Source organism: Rhineura floridana, chromosome 3 (genome assembly GCF_030035675.1).
Source record: "Rhineura floridana isolate rRhiFlo1 chromosome 3, rRhiFlo1.hap2, whole genome shotgun sequence".
Lineage (NCBI taxonomy): Eukaryota > Metazoa > Chordata > Lepidosauria > Squamata > Rhineuridae > Rhineura > Rhineura floridana.
This window is the reverse complement of record NC_084482.1, coordinates 135,657,610-135,673,363: the sequence shown is the minus strand read 5'-3', so window position 1 is coordinate 135,673,363 and position 15,754 is coordinate 135,657,610. Positions and strand designations below refer to the sequence as shown.

The following is a 15,754-nucleotide window of genomic DNA, read 5'->3' as shown; positions in this document are numbered from 1 at the left end:
AAGAGCCCTATTCCAAAAGATTAGAGAAATGAAAGGGAAATTTAAACCAAGAGTAGGGATGTTGGATAATCAACAGGGGAACACACTGACTAACCAAGATGAAATAAAAGGAAGATGGAAGCAATACACTGAAGAACTCTATAAAAGAGATGCCATGATGACAGATTCATTCATGGAGGAACTGTATGATGAAGAACCAGAAATTTTAGAATGTGAGATGAAAGCTGCTCTTCAAGTACTTGGAAGAAACAAATCACCAGGAACCGATGGCATACCAACAGAGTTGTTACAAGCTACTGAGACTGAATCTGTCCAAATTTTGACAAAAAGTAGTCAAGAAATGTGGAAAACTAAACAATGGCCCACAGACTGGAAGCGTTCCGTATACATCCCAATTCCAAAGAAAGGGGATCCCAGAGAATGCAGTAATTATCGAACTATTGCCTTAATATCCCATGCAAGTAAAGTAATGCTCATGATTCTACAACAAAGGCTTTTACCATATATGGAGCGAGAAATGCCAGACGTCCAAGCTGGATTTAGAAAGGGAGGAGGCACCAGAGATCATATTGCAAACATACGTTGCATAATGGAATGGACCTGGGAATTTCAAGAAGTTGGCAATGAGGACATTGAACTTGTCAAGGATTATCAATACCTTGGCACAGTCATTAACCAAACTGGAGACAATAGTCAAGAAATCAGAAGAAGGCTAGGACTGGGGAGGGCAGCTATGAGAGAACTAGAAAAGTTCCTCAAATGCAAAGATGTATCACTGAACACCAAAGTCAGGATCATTCAGACCATGGTATTCCCGATCTCTAGGTATGGATGTGAAAGTTCTACAGTGAAAAATGTTTATAAGAGTAAAATAAACTCATTTGAAATGTGGTGCTGGAGGAGAGCTTGGCGCATACCATGGACTGCGAAAAAGACAAATAATTGAATGTTAGAACAAATTAAACCAGAACTGTCACTAGAAGCTAAAATGATGAAACCGAGGTTATCATCCTTTGGACACATCATGAGAAGACATGATTCACTAGAAAAGGCAATAATGCTGGGGGGGAAAGAAGGGAGTAGAAAAAGAGGAAGGCCAAACAAGAGATGGATTGATTCCATAAAGGAAGCCACAGATCTGAACTTCCAAGATCTGAATGGTGGTTCACGACAGATGCTCTTGGGGGTCAGTGATTCATAGGGTTGCCATAAATCGTAATCAACTTGAAGGCACATAACAACAACAAACAAATTCTTCTTGGATGTTATTTAACTCTTATTTTGGCATTATGATTGCTTTGTTGTTGTTCTTTAGCTTTACTCTGATTTTCGATATGACCAGTTCATGATCTCTACTGCAGTCTGCTCCTGGTCTTGTTTTTGCAGAAAGTATGGAACTTTTCCATCTTATGCTCCCAATTATATAATCAAATTGATTCCTATATTGACTATTTGGTGATGTCCACATGTACAACAACAAATTGTTGGATTCACAGAATTCAATAAGTCTTTCTCCTGCTTCATTTCTATCTCCTAAGCCCCATTTTCCCACAAGAATTCTTCTCTGTTTCCTACTTTTGCAATAATTAGTTGAGTTCTAAAACAATAACTGGCATTTTATATAACCAGTATGTTAGGAGTGTGGGGAGGCACAAGCAAGAGGAAAGAAAAGTTTCAAATGGCAAGTACAAACTAAAGTTCTTGCTCTCATAAAGTTGGTTTTGGTTGTTTAGGACTTGTGAGGCTTGAAAAACAATCCCAGGCATGGCAATTACTTAATGTTTCTACAATAAGAGGAACATCCATTAAACTCTCAGCTTGCTACAGTTTAACCAGATCCTGGAAAAATAATGAATTTTCAAATGAAGTGTTTGGTTCAATCCAATGTACTTTCCATTTCCTCAGCTACTCCAATAACAAATACAGTGTACATTCTGAGGTGTCTTACATGCACTTTTTGTAACCCAGCTGACTAGCAGGATGAATCATTTGCCTTGCCCTTGTTTGCTGCTTTTCTATGATCTCAGAAATCTTATTGGATTCCCTCCTTCCTTTAAAAAGTAATTGAAACTGTAATATCATTGGTACTGAAACTAGACAAACATACTTTTCATGAATAGTGTAGCGTTCATAGTGTTTTTAAGTGTAGCTTCCCAATTCTCCTTTATTTAGTTTGCTCACAAATTAATTAGATGGAAATTTTCCCTTTAACCTGTGGGTGGCTAACCTGTGGCTCTCCAGATGTTGCTGGACTCCAGCTCCCATTCACTCCAGCCAGCATGGCCAGTAGTTAGGGACTGTGGAAGCTCCAGTCAAACATTTGTGGAAGCTCCAGTCAAACAACATTTGGAGGGTCAAAAGTTAGCCACCCCAAAGTCAAATCCACTGTAAAATACATGTGATTGAAATTTATTAGGAAAATGCACTTATCTCCCTGTAAGTGAAGTTGTTCAACAGAAGCCTGTGTGCATTCACACATATGACAGCTTACTTTTGGAAAGCAGTCTCTGTTGATGATTGTTCTGCATCCCCCTTCTTCTGGCTGTTCTGCGTCTGCTGAGGGAGTGAATATATGTGACCATTTACCAAATGCAATGCAACCACTCGGTAGGCTAGTCATCTGTATTGTCCTGACCAATGATGTGTCTCTACTTTCCAGGAGAATACAGACAAGTAGCTTACTAAATAGTTCTTGGGTGTGCAGCATGATAAGTTACCACTCTGTCATTTGAAGTTGTTGGGTAAAAATAGATGTGTATATCAGTGTATATATAGGGGAGCAGGGCCAGTTCTAAAGGGCGGCCAGGTGGAGCACTGGCCCAACGGCCCCTGGAGCTACAGGGGGCCCCTCAGTCACCCTTCCGCTCCCCTTCCGTGATCCGCACCCCTCACATCCCCCCACCTACCTGTCTGCTGTCTTTTACCATTGCCCTTAATGAAGATGGTGGCCGCGGTTTCCCTAAGGTACTGAAGCCCCTGCTGCCATCTTAGTTCATGGCAGAGATGCATGCATGTAGCACGCACACGTGCCATCAACAAAGATGATGGCGGAGGCATCATCCCCTTAGGGAAACCGCTGCCGCCATCTTTGTTAAGGGCAATGGTAAAAGACAGCAGACAGGTAGGTGGGGGGCCGCGTACGCACGCACACACACACGCCGGGGCCCAGGGCAAGCTGATGCCCAAGGGCCCTGGCATTCCTGGAGCCGACCCTGTAGGGGAGGACACCCAACTACTCACTCCACATCAAGCTTAAGGGATTATGATATAATTACTGGAACTCACATTTTAGGTTTTCAGTTTTGTTGGGTGAGAAACTTATATACACAGCCTCAATATGCATTCTCCTGGTACTAGCAAAATGTTTAGACTGTTAGCTTTATAAATAGGGTGTGCCTGGAACATCCAGGAGCTTAATAGCCAGAACCAAATAAGTATAATTCACAAAATATGGTTAACAGTTGTTCAACAGTATTACTAATTGAAGAGCAGCTGGGTGCTGGGGGAGAAAAATAGGTGTCACATCCATATGCAGCTGCTGAACACTGATGCCCCATCCCCATATGATTCTCTGTTTTCCAACAGCTGGGATCTTCTGAAGGGAATTCAGGAATTGAGGACAGGCACAGAAGATCGGAACAAGTTGTTGGTAGGCTATCCAGACCTAAGAACAGAATTCGTACACACACGTCTGCTTAATGTGGCTTCTCCAAACATAGTGCTGCAATGGCTGATATGCCTCATCTAAGAATCCCTCTTTCTGTGCCAAAGGGAGAGGTTTACCAGGTGAAAGTCTTCCCATCCCCTGTAGTGATGAGAAAAGATAGAATTCTCCCTTCTATTCAAATCTTTAAAAGGCAGCAGCCCTCTCAAAACTGGCAGCAACATCTAACTTCAAAAGTAGAGCAATTAGTGTTTATGAGTAATTATATGCATACTACAGCTGGGTTTATTTGTATGTGTCTGCTAAACTGAAACATGTGTCTTATATTATTGGAAATCTTCACTCCTGTTCCTTCCAAAGTGGACTAAAGATATTTCTTTGTTGTCTCCCAAAGGTATAAAAATATTCAACAATGAATGATAGCTTTTTACCGTGGATATTAAAGTTTTTTCCATTCCTGCCAAGAAATCCTAATAACAATCTTTTTTTATCCATGTCTGCAAAGAACTGTAGTCTCCAGCATGTGTACCTCTGTCTCTGTTGAAAAGTGCTCTTGAATATTTTAGGCTTTTTTGCCGAAAAATCATTTGTCTTAGGAAAATGTCAAACAACTTGAAGTTGCAAAAATCATCCACAGTAACCAGTGCCTAAAAAATGAATCTAGGTTTGTAGTTATTTATGGTGTGAGATGTAAGGGTTATTGAACTGATCTGGTAACAATGCCCCCAATGCTATCAAATTTAACATATATTTAAGTGGGAAATTGCCAAGGAAGTCCAAAACAGTCACGTTTGATTTCAGAAGAGGAAGCTTCCCAAAAATGATGGGATTGGAAAAAAGGAAGTAGAAAGGAAAAGTGAAGAAGGTCAAATTTCTCTGTAATGATTGGGCAAAAATCAAATAATAGATATTCAGCTAGAATATATACTGCAGTTCAGGAAAGGCAACACAAGGGCCAAGAGGATGCCTGCAGGTTAACAAGCCAAGTCAGGTTAGCTATTGGAGGCAAGAAGGTTCCCTTTACAAAATGGAAGTCTTGTCTAAATGTGGAGAAATATTCCATGGAAGATGCTGCTGAGGAGAAAATTCAAGGAATAAGTCCAGTATATGCACAGCTCTATACTTCAGGATCTTGGCCTGAATTTGCTGACTTAGGTAACCACACTTTGAATATGTCACTAAATGAAACATAGCAATACTGCACTTTGTTGTGTTTTAAGGAAATTACGGGGGGGGAGGGGGGATTGGATTTCCCTAGGCCTAGGTACTGAACATAATAATTTTGCATGATAAAAACAAATCTTCCATACTTTTCTCATTCTAGTAAGATATGATGCCAGTTATCTACTTTGTAAGAAATCTATTTGTCACTACTCAGTTCAGCACAAGATCTATTGCTTTTCTAGATCATATGGATTCCACCAACAAAGTCCACACGTTACATGAGATACACAGTTTGATGTTGTGTTGCATCCATAAGCAACAACAATAAAAGGGAACATGTGGTAGCCATTTCTGTGTTCCAGATGTAGGTTGAATCTTGCAAAATGATTTATCTCCAGTTTATTTCAAAGAAACATCCTGACCCTGTTACAAACAAAACGCCCCAGTCCCTTTGAGGGGTCCTGGTGGCTTGAATTCGCTCCCAATACTCACTCCAATAGAGTTCAGAAACGACAAAACAAGATGGAGGAAGAGTATATTTATTACTAACACGTACAAGTGGAGCCAGAGCTAGTTCTGACTAAGCTGAACACAGCCAGCCTTCTTATTAACTTTGATATGTTAATTATGCACACATCATTATCATCATGACTACATCACTTTCATTTTCCTTACATCACTTTAATCCATGCCCATTTTCCTCTGGTAACTTCCCTTCTCTTCCTAGCTCCATATTTGGAAGTTGTTATTCACACTTGTTTTTCTCATTTCAACCTTGGATGTTTCACCCAAGTCTGATACCTTTGTCTACAAACACAGCTGCATATTGCAACAAAATCTAATATCTCATTCTGCAAGCACAGCTTTAAACAAACAAGGGCAGTCAGCAAATTAGCATGTCTTTTAACACACACACAAGTAAATTAACTGTGTTCAATTCCCAAAATGAGCAATTTTTATGTTTAACTTAAATAAACAAAATTCAGTGTCACAACCCTTTCTTACTACATTTTAACCTTTTCCCCCTTTGATCTGTGTAAAATATTTTAGACTAGGCTATTTTCATACTTCATACGATTTCTTATTCTGTAAACCAGCCAAATGTCAAGCAAGGAAGAACGTGTTAAAAAAATAAAAAAGCAAACATAACAGCAATTTGAGGATCTTCAGTTCAAATCATGCTTATTAGTGTAGCAATTACTCAGGAATGGTAGCCCTAATAATCACTTCCATTTCTTATTTGTTTGTTGATATGATCAGGATGTCAATCCAAGCAATTGGATATTATATTATATTATATTATATTATATTATATTATATTATATTATATTATATTATATTATATTATATTATATTATATACAAATATATAAGACAATTTTCTGTGCCAGCAGATTTTATGAGCAGACTATTTGCAGCCACTGTGTTGAACCTTAATCTTATTTTTTATAAGGTTGGATCCAGACTTGCTGGGAGTGGAACTCTGCTAACTGAACAATTCTGTTGAAGGAAGAAGGAGGAGGCAAATTTTGCTAGTGCCCTCCAAAAGCTGCCACAGAGGGTTGTGGGGAGATGGTACTAGGGGTTGCAGGAGGCATTGGTGAAAAATCTTCCCTCCCATCCAATTCCCCCATGAGGAGCCCCCAGTAGATCAAAGTCCCTTTTGGATCCAATCCTTAATAAAAAAATTTCAAGTCTGTTAACATCAACTCCAGGAAATGGGTTTTAGACCATTCGGAAGCCCACTGTGAATTGTTTGCAAGGCACCAAGGGTAAAGTTGCTCACCTCCATAGTAATTCTGATGCCCCATCCACATCTACTGCTGTCCCCTGTGATGTGTCCAGTGCAACATCTGCTGCAACTTCTTGGGATCAGTTTCAGTTGATGCAGCCTGATGACAGGGACAAGGTGCTTGCAACGATGTGGCTACCAACATGTCCTCTCAACCGTTGCCCTTCTTGGTTTATTAAACTGTCGTGGAATTTACGACTAGGTTCTTTTTGGAGGAGACTCAATAACTAAGCCAGTGCCTGTTTTAAGGTTATTTATTCAGCAAAGCGCTTTATTGGAGCAAAGTACATAACTTGACTAAAATGGTGGTTTGGTACAGACATATATTCGAATACCCCTATATTCGTCATAGCCATAGCAACGGTTTCATCCAATTATTCTATGCTACTGTGATGCTCAGTCCCCTGTACTAGCCACCCTCCTCTATGCATTCCTGCGATATCAGTATCCTTGGCACATGTTTAGTCTGCTACAGCAGTTCTATTCACCATGGTCTACGTGACTCCCCTGCCTAAAAGGAATGGCAGCCAGAATCCTCCTCAGAACCTTGCCAAGGACAATTGACCATGGTATCCTTCTAAGCCAACTTGGTGAGATGGATATCGGTGCTACTGTTTTACAATGGTTACAATCGTATCTCCAGGGTCATTTTTCAGAAAATAGCATTGGGTGATTGTCTTTCTGCCCCATGGCAGTTGTGCTGTGGGGTACCGCAAGGTGCCATCTTGTCTCGAATGCTGTTTAACACCTTTATGAAGCCCTTGGGAGTGGTCATCAGGAGATTTGGGGTGGTCTAAAATACAATCAACAATCCAATACAATAAACATTTTTAAAAGTAAATCAGTGTAACTTAAAATGCTTCAGAGTATAGGAAGGTTTTGACCTGGCGCCGGAAGGAGAGCAGAGTCGGCGCCAGGCGTACTTCCTCGGGGAGACTGTTCCATAGTTCGGGGGCCACCAATGAGAAAGCCCTAGATCTTGTCATCACCCTCCGGGCCTCCCTGTGAGTTGGAACCCGGAGGAGGGCCTTCGTAGCAGAACGTAGTGCACGGGCTGGTTCATATCGGAAGAGGCGTTCCGCAAGGTATCGTGGTCCCGCACCGTATAAGGCTTTATAGGTTAATACCAACACTTTGAATCTAGCCTGGAAACATATTGGCAACCAGTGCAAGCTGGCCAGAACAGGTGTTATATGCTTATTTTGTTATTCATTGTATTTTTATGCTATTTTATGTTCACTGCCCAGAGAGCTATTGCTAGTCGGGCGGTATATAAATTTAATAAATAAATAAATAAAAATAAATAAATAAATTGGGAGAGGTCATGCAAGCCCTGAACATGTGCCTGGACTCGGTGGTGAGGGCCAATAAACTGAGTATGAATCTTAGCAAGATGGAGGTGCTGTGGGTTGGTGATTCCTGAATTTGGATAATTTGGTCAATTGCCTGCTTTGGATGGGGTCGTACTCTCTCTGAAATAGCAGGTTTGTAGTATCAGGGTGCTCCTGGATCCATTTTTGTTGCTCAAGGTCCAGGGGGCCTCAGTGGCTAGGAGTGCCTTTTACCAGCTTTGGCTGGTAAGACAGCTGCGACTTTCTGGACTGGGATAGCCTGACCACTGCTGTCCATGCACTGGTAATCTCCAGGCTGGATTACTGTAATGCACTCTATGTGGGGCTGCCCTTGAGGTTGTTCCGGAAGCTGCAGCTGGTGCAAAATGCAGCAATGAGACTGCTCACTGGGGCAGGGTACTGCCAACATGTTACCCCATTGCTGAAAGAATTGCACTGACTGCCCATTACCTACCGGGTCAAGTTCAAGGTTCTAGTTGCGGTATACAAAACCCTACACAACTTGGGACCAGGATACCTGAAATATTGTGTTACCCCTTATATACCCAGTTAATCACTGTGCTCTGAGGTGAGGGTCTCCTGCAGATACTGTATTATCTGGAGGTCTGTTCTGCACAACATAGAAAGTGGGTCTTTAGTGTTGTGGTATCAACACTGTGGAATTTCCTCCCCTTACATATTAGATAGGCACTATCTCTGTTATCTTTTTAGCACCCACTGAAGGCCTTCCTCTTTCAACAAGCCTTTTAAGTAGAGATCTTATCCCAGTCTGTGTCTGTTCTGGAACTGCTTTTTAAGATGTTTTTAAAGTTGTGTTTTAAAGATGATTTGTTTTAATATAATTTTTAAGATGTTTTGTTTTCATATGTTTTAAAGTCTTTTGTTTTTAAAATGTTTTAAAATGCTTTTTGTGTTTTTGTTTGCCACCCTGGGCTCCTTCTGGGAGGAAGGGTGGGATACAAATTTAAATAATGATGATGGTCATGATGGTGATGCCAGTGCCATGTAACTGACCTTGCCCAGTAGTGATGTATCTTAGCAGGATCCAAGCAGTAGTGTGACAGGACAGATCGATGCTATGCATCCTTGGTCCTTTCCTAACATCCCAAATGTGATCCCATGGACTACTTCGAAACATCCAGAAGCAGACTGTAAAGAACTTATTACATTAGTCTCAAGTGATAAAATAGGGTGCAGTCGCTAATCTTACGCATGCTTGACGGCTAAATGTTCATACTAAATCTGCACAGATTAATTTTATATTATATAGAGAGTGTTGGACTAGGACTGTGGAGTCCCAGTTTCAAAATGTTCAAATCTCAAATCAGCCATGAAGTTCACTAGATGACATTGGCCCAGTCACTGTCTCACACCGTAATCTACCTCACATGGCTGTAGTAAGGATGAAAAAAAAAGGGTGGATGGGGGACCATGTATGCTTTCTGGAAGAAAAGACCGGATATAACTAATATATGGCATGTCAACATTTTGGTAGAGTCTTACTCATATTCCATTACAGGCAGACTATAATTATTTTTATATTTCATAGAACAAGTATCCTGATGTCGTCGTACTTCCTGAAGGACCATCTGGAGATTACATGATCTTGAGAAGGCCTGAGCTTGCTGGGTAAGAAAACTTTATTATACTACATATTGATGCCAGGAGCTGATGAATTGCCAAAAAATTATAAGTAGAATTGCACTGCAATTGGCATGAACTGAATGGGAAAGTGGTGGTAGCTTTTCAGAGGTTCAAAATATTTAAATAGCATGATAGTGTGATTTACTGTCTTTGATCCCAACAGAAACATTATCTATTAAACAGGAATGTTTATTTGAGTAGGAAAAGCTTCTCAAAAATCAAATCTTTCGTAGAATCTGCAAAGTAAATTGCTTACAATGGAGATGCAGACTAAGGGGACAGTTTCATAATTTTTCATGCTTCAGTGGATCCAAGACCTAAAATGGAATTTTTGATTTGGTTCATAGAAATTAGCTAAAAGATACTGAAACGCTCACACAGCTGATTTATAAAGTTCTGTTAAAACCATGATTTCATCCAGTCTGGTAGCAGAATGCAGGCACCCTTCATTACTATGTTTGACTCACAAATAAATGTATGTCCCCTTCCATATTTCATTGTGAAGTGAGGTATTTTAGGGTTTTCCTGCCTCAGAAAGCAGCAGCCAAAATAAGACACATTGTGGCAACAGTTGTAGTAAAAGACTTCTTTAGGCGACAGCAACATTCTTCCACAGCATCTGAAATACAAGGTGGGCAGAATTCCTTTCCTTTTCTACAGCTGCAGTACAGCCAGAGCAGTATGTACCTGCTAGCTACACATGTACTCTGCAGCACAGCATATGATGCTGAGTGCTGGAAAAACCATCAAGAATCTCTATGCCTTGGACTACTCTTGAATTGTAGTTTGTTGGAAAGGGCTCTGGCCCTGCTGGAGTGCAGCGGCTAGAGCTCCCCACGCTACAGCTGATTGCACACTATGTCCCACTTTCTGGCAGGTTTCGCTTTTCGGAGGGGGTCTGGAACATAACCCGCCATATGAGTGGGGCCCTACTGTATGTTAAACTGCTCTTCATTTTTGTGGTTAGGAACCTATCCCTATTCTTTTCGTGTTATTCCTTCCTCTGGTACAAAACTTTCTATTAAAAAAGTAATATCCAGGAACTCATGTACTTTGTTACTGTAGTTTTCTAGGTTCCTGACAGTAACCCCAATAATCCCCTGAAATTGAGGACAGCTTCAGAATGTCTTCCATGTAGAGCCAGGAAGTGTACGTACATGAGCTGCCCCAGTATATTCACACAAGCTAATTTTCCAGCTTGCAGCCAGAGAGAGTACCAGAAGGTAGATTAAATCACCACCACTATATCCAGCTCTGGCCCACTTGTCTCATATAGGATGCTGCATTAGCTCTCTGACCTTAAATATTCTTTGTCTTTTATAGACTTGAGTTAATGATTGTTTGGAAGATTTATGTAGATGAAGAAGGAAAGGTTACACCAGTCTTGGATCTGCTGAACAAAATACCAATGTCAGGTATATGTACACAGTATGTTTTATATTCAGTTCCTTTGTTACAACCATTTCATTCAATTTCATTCTCTCTTTGATAGATTTCTCTCCTTGCATTACCAAATGTACATTTCCCACAAAACGTTATTTTGCTTGAGGATGATGGATGACATTCCTGATTAGGGATGGTGCCTCCTACTGGAAGGAAAAGGCAGGGTCCACTAAAGCCTTTTGCCTTCTCTCCTGGGGGGAAGTCATCCCTTTCACCAGACTGACCCTGCCTGCAGTTGGTGATGGTGTTCTTTTGCAAGTATTTACCTTTTCTTTGTCTTGTCCTGCTCCAATCATGAGCTTATGCACACAGCGATTTACTGTGTGTCTGTTGCTACTTGCATCCCCTTTTAATTTGCATGGTTCACATGACGCTTCTGGCAAACAGAAGCTATCGCACAGTTTCCCCCCTGTAAATCCATACTAACCCAAACCTCTGATAATCTGGGCTCCTGCTGGGAGGAAGGGCGGGATATAAATCAAATAATAATAATAATAAAATCCAAAAAGGGAAGGGGAAATGTCTCCATATCTCTAGGGCTTGCAGACGCTGTGCCCTGATGCTTTTAGGTGTGTCAATCATTCCTCCCTCCCTGCCCCCTCCTCCTCCCTTCTTTCATTTCATTTCCTGTGGGCTGAACAGAAACTTCCGCTTCTCTCTCTCATTCTGTAAGCTTCTTTTATGTTGCTGCAAACGGTGCCTTTATTCCCCCCCCCCATTTGTGCACAAAAGTATAACACTGCTCAAACAAAGATTTGTATTTGATCTGTATTTTTACCAGTGAAAATACAAAGAATTGCACTTCTGGGTTTTTTGTTGTTTTTTAATGAAACTTACTGGTAGAATAAACTGAGCATGCTCGGTTGCCAGGTAACAAGAGGGTGTGGGAATGTTAAGTTAAAGGGTGTGGTCTTTAGGAAACAGTGTGATTGATGCTTCTCCTCAAGTGTGACTAGAAAACACAGTGTTTGCAGCTGGCATTGATCCCTTACTGTAGACGGTGCAAACAGAAAACGGAGGTAAAGTCAGCATCTTTAGCACGAAGTTAGGCTCCCATGTGGATAGGCCCCATGATTTTTCTGAGTTGCTTTTTTTTTAATGTGCTTCCTCCGATCACCCTTTGGTGTTACTACAGATTTTTGTTACATTGGGTGTAATTTTATACCTCAGTACATATTTCTTTTGACCTGTATGTGTTTGCGTGTGTGTCTTGTGTCTTTTTTATTCCCTTCCCCGTTTTCCCTTGTGGTCCGGTAGAGGGGAGTGTCAGATCGTCACAAGGGAGCTCTTATTTTGCTTCCTGAAGGGCACAGAGCTTGTCAGGTCCTGCAATAAACATTAAGTGGGACTGCCATTTGTTTATTTATTTATTTATTTATTTTTATTGCATTTGTATACCGCCCCATAGCCGAAGCTCTCTGGGCAGTTTACAACAATTAAAAACATTAAAAACAAATATACAAATTTAAAAACACTTTAAAGAAACAATTTAAAACACATGCTAAAATGCCTGGGAGAAAAGGAAAGTCTTGACCTGGCGCCAAAAAGATAACAGTGTTGGCGCCAGACTCACCTCGTCAGACAGATCATTCCATAATTTGGGGGCCACCACTGAGAAGGCCCTCTCCCTTGTTGCCACCTTCCCAGCTTCCCTCGGAGGAGGCACCCGGAGGAGGGCCTTGGATATGGAGTGTAGTGTACAGGTGGGTTCATGTCAGGAGATGTGGTCCGTCAGGTATTGTGGTCCTAAGCCGTGTAAGGCTTTATAGGTTAAAACCAGCACCTTGAATCAAGCTCGGAAACTTTCAGGCAGCCAATGCAAGCAGGCCAGAATCGGTTTTATATGTTCGAACCGTCTGGTCCCTGTAACCAATCTGGCTGCTGCATTTTGCAGAAGCTGCAGCTTCCAAACCGTCATCAAAGGCAGCCCCACGTAGAGAGCATTGCAGTAATCTAACTTGGAGGTTACCAGAGCACGGTCAACCGAAGCCAGGTTATCCCTGTCCAGATAGGGGCGTAGCTGGGCCACCAACCAAAGTTGGTAGAAGGCAATCCGTGCCACCGAGGCTACCTGAGCCTCAAGTGACAGAGATGGTTCTAGGAGAACCCCCAAGCTACTGTTGACCATTGAACCGCACTGTCACTGAGTTTGTTTTCCATCAAGTCTGAAAAACTGTAGCTAGGGGGAGTTATGTCTTTGCCCAGTCTGGGAACGGACAGCCAAGGCCGTTGCTATGGTAACCATCGCGATAGACTGGGAACAGTTCTAGCAGCTATCTGTGTTGAGCTGAGCCTTCTGTGTATTGCCTCTGAACTGAGAGGTTGTCTTCTGTGTTTACCTTTGGAGAGAGATGTACCAGAAGGGGGGTGACTGAAGAAACTCTACATGTATTTACTCTTAAGCCTTTGGCCGTAATGTCTTAATAAAGACTCTTAACATGATCTAATGCTCTGAAGAAGTTTCTTGCTCAACTTAACTCCAACGTAATGTATGCTGTTTCACGCAACAACGCACACACTTCAACAGCTACGAACCTGCTCCTTCAGAGGGAGTGCAACCCCATCCAGGACAGGTTGGACATCCACCATCCAGTCAGAAGAACTGCCCACTAGCAGCATCTCAGTCTTGTCTGGATTGAGCCTCAGTTTATTAGCCCTCATCCAGTCCATTGTTGCAGCCAGGCACTGGTTCAGCACATTGACAGCCTCACCTGAAGATGAAAAGGAGAAATAGAGCTGCATGTCATCAGCATACTGATGGCAACGCACTCCAAAGCTCCGGATGACAGCACTCAACGGTTTCATGTAGATGTTGAACAGCATGGGGGACAGAACTGACCCCTGCAGAACCCCATACTGGAGAGTCCAGGGTGCCAAGTAATGTTTCCCAAGCATCATCTTCTGGAGCCAACCCACCAAGTAGGAGCGGAACCACCACCATGCAGTCCCTCCCACTCCCAACTCAGCCAGTCTTCCCAGAAGGATACCATGGCTGATGGTATCGAAAGCCGCTGAGAGATCAAGGAGAATCAACAGAGTCACACTCCCCCTTTCTCCCAACAGAGGTCATCATACAGGGCGACCAAGGCTGTTTCCGTTTGAGCTGACCTAAGTGGGACCGCCAATTCTATTTGATCTTCATGCTGCCTGCCCCACCTCTTCTGTTAATTGTGTTTGTGTCCACCAAATTCCTGCAAGATCACTTGATTTCAGTTCTTGAAGGTCATGGAGCTTGGCAAGTCATGCAAAGAACCTACCTAACCAGGAGTGCCATTTGTGTCTGATTATTGTGTTACCCCATCTGCTGCGTTAATCAAGCATTTGAGCATACCAGATTCCTGTGAGAATGTTTGATTGCTCTCCGCTCCCTGCATCAAGGTTTTGAATTTCAACGTTCTCTAACCCTTTCAACATCTTCTGGCTTAAGAATTGCTGGGGGAGGGGGTTGAGCAGCTCGAACATAGTATTTTTGTGCAGCCAGCTGCTCCCTGCCCTTGGCTCTGCAGGGAGAACCGTGTCAATGCCTTTATGGCTTTGCCTGTTGCTTCTGTCACTTCTGACCACAATGGTCGTCTGCAAGGGGACTGGTCAGACTCGAATGCCTCCTTCTCTGACAGTACCTGTCACTCTGAGGCAGGAGCTTCTCTTTTACCCACTCATTCAGTAGGTGGAGTGAGTAATGTTATGTCAGTCATGGGATTTTCTCAAAGTTTCTCTCACATGTATGCCCTACTTTTCCAAGAGGTTAAGGACTCCCTCCCTCATAGCAACCGCAGGAGGAGGAGGTCCTTTTTACAGAAAGCCCATAAAGGAAAGAATATGGAGGGGTGAGTACTCAAGGAGATATAAGACAGAGTTCTGCAGGCTTGCCTTCCTCCCCGTGTTCCAGGAGTTCTTCTCCTGTCATTGTGGAGCCAGCTAAGACATGTGCTGAGAGAGGACGTAGTGTTTTTGCCATCAACAGTTCCTTGAAGGGAAGAGGGAGCACTGCCTCTGAACTTGCTGGGGAGGAGAGTGAACTTTCTGAGGAAGAAGTGCTGGTGGTTCAGCCTCAAGCAAGGTTGCGTGCTTCTGAAGTTTTTCAGCCCTCACTGGCAAAAGTGAAAAGAGCCATACAGCTGACTGAGGTTGAGGTTGTCCAGTTCAGGATACTTTCTCACAGTCATCAGCTATGGGTGCACAGAAGGTTTTCCCCTCCGCTTTTGGTAAACCTATCACAGTTTCTTTTCCTCAGGCTTTTGGTGCTGTCTGAAAAGCTGAATAGACCAACCCTAATAAGGCTAAATTAGTTTTGACGGTGGCTACAAAGCTTTATAACTTTTCTGATTCAGTCATGAATCAGTTGTGCTATTGTCAGCATGGAGGGGTGAATAACCCTGCCCTTTCTGATGTGCCAGTATCCTTCCTTGTGGAGGGTGTTTTTTCTAAGTCTCCCTCCTGATTAGAGGTTCTATAGATTCCCTGGAAATTAAGTGGTCTCCCACTTCTAATTTGTCCCTGTCTGACATGGGAAGATCTTCTACATGCAGGAGGCATAACGGCAAGGAGCTGCTTGGATCTAAAAGTCACATTAGGTGATCCCACAGATCTCCTTCAAGGGGCCATTCTATAGGGATCTTCTCCTTTAAGCTCCTCGAGAAGTTTTTCTCCAGCATCTTTCTCCAGTTTATGTAGAACCAGCCAGTAAGTCATCTGA

General features: G+C 42.3%; 1 protein-coding gene across 4 annotated transcripts in view; it reads left to right on the top strand.

Annotated features, from left to right (window-relative positions):
* CENPP (centromere protein P) overlaps positions 1-15,754 on the top strand; it is a 267,372-nt gene that overhangs the window by 245,719 nt on the left and 5,899 nt on the right. For 3 of the 4 annotated variants that reach the window (XM_061618071.1, XM_061618070.1, XM_061618072.1), the window contains exons 7-8: positions 9,521-9,600; positions 10,939-11,030. In XM_061618071.1, coding sequence (XP_061474055.1) covers positions 9,521-9,600; positions 10,939-11,030 — 172 coding nt within the window. Of the gene's footprint in view, positions 1-9,520; positions 9,601-10,938; positions 11,044-15,754 lie in introns of all 4 variants that reach the window. The other variant, XM_061618073.1, reaches the window with a different exon arrangement.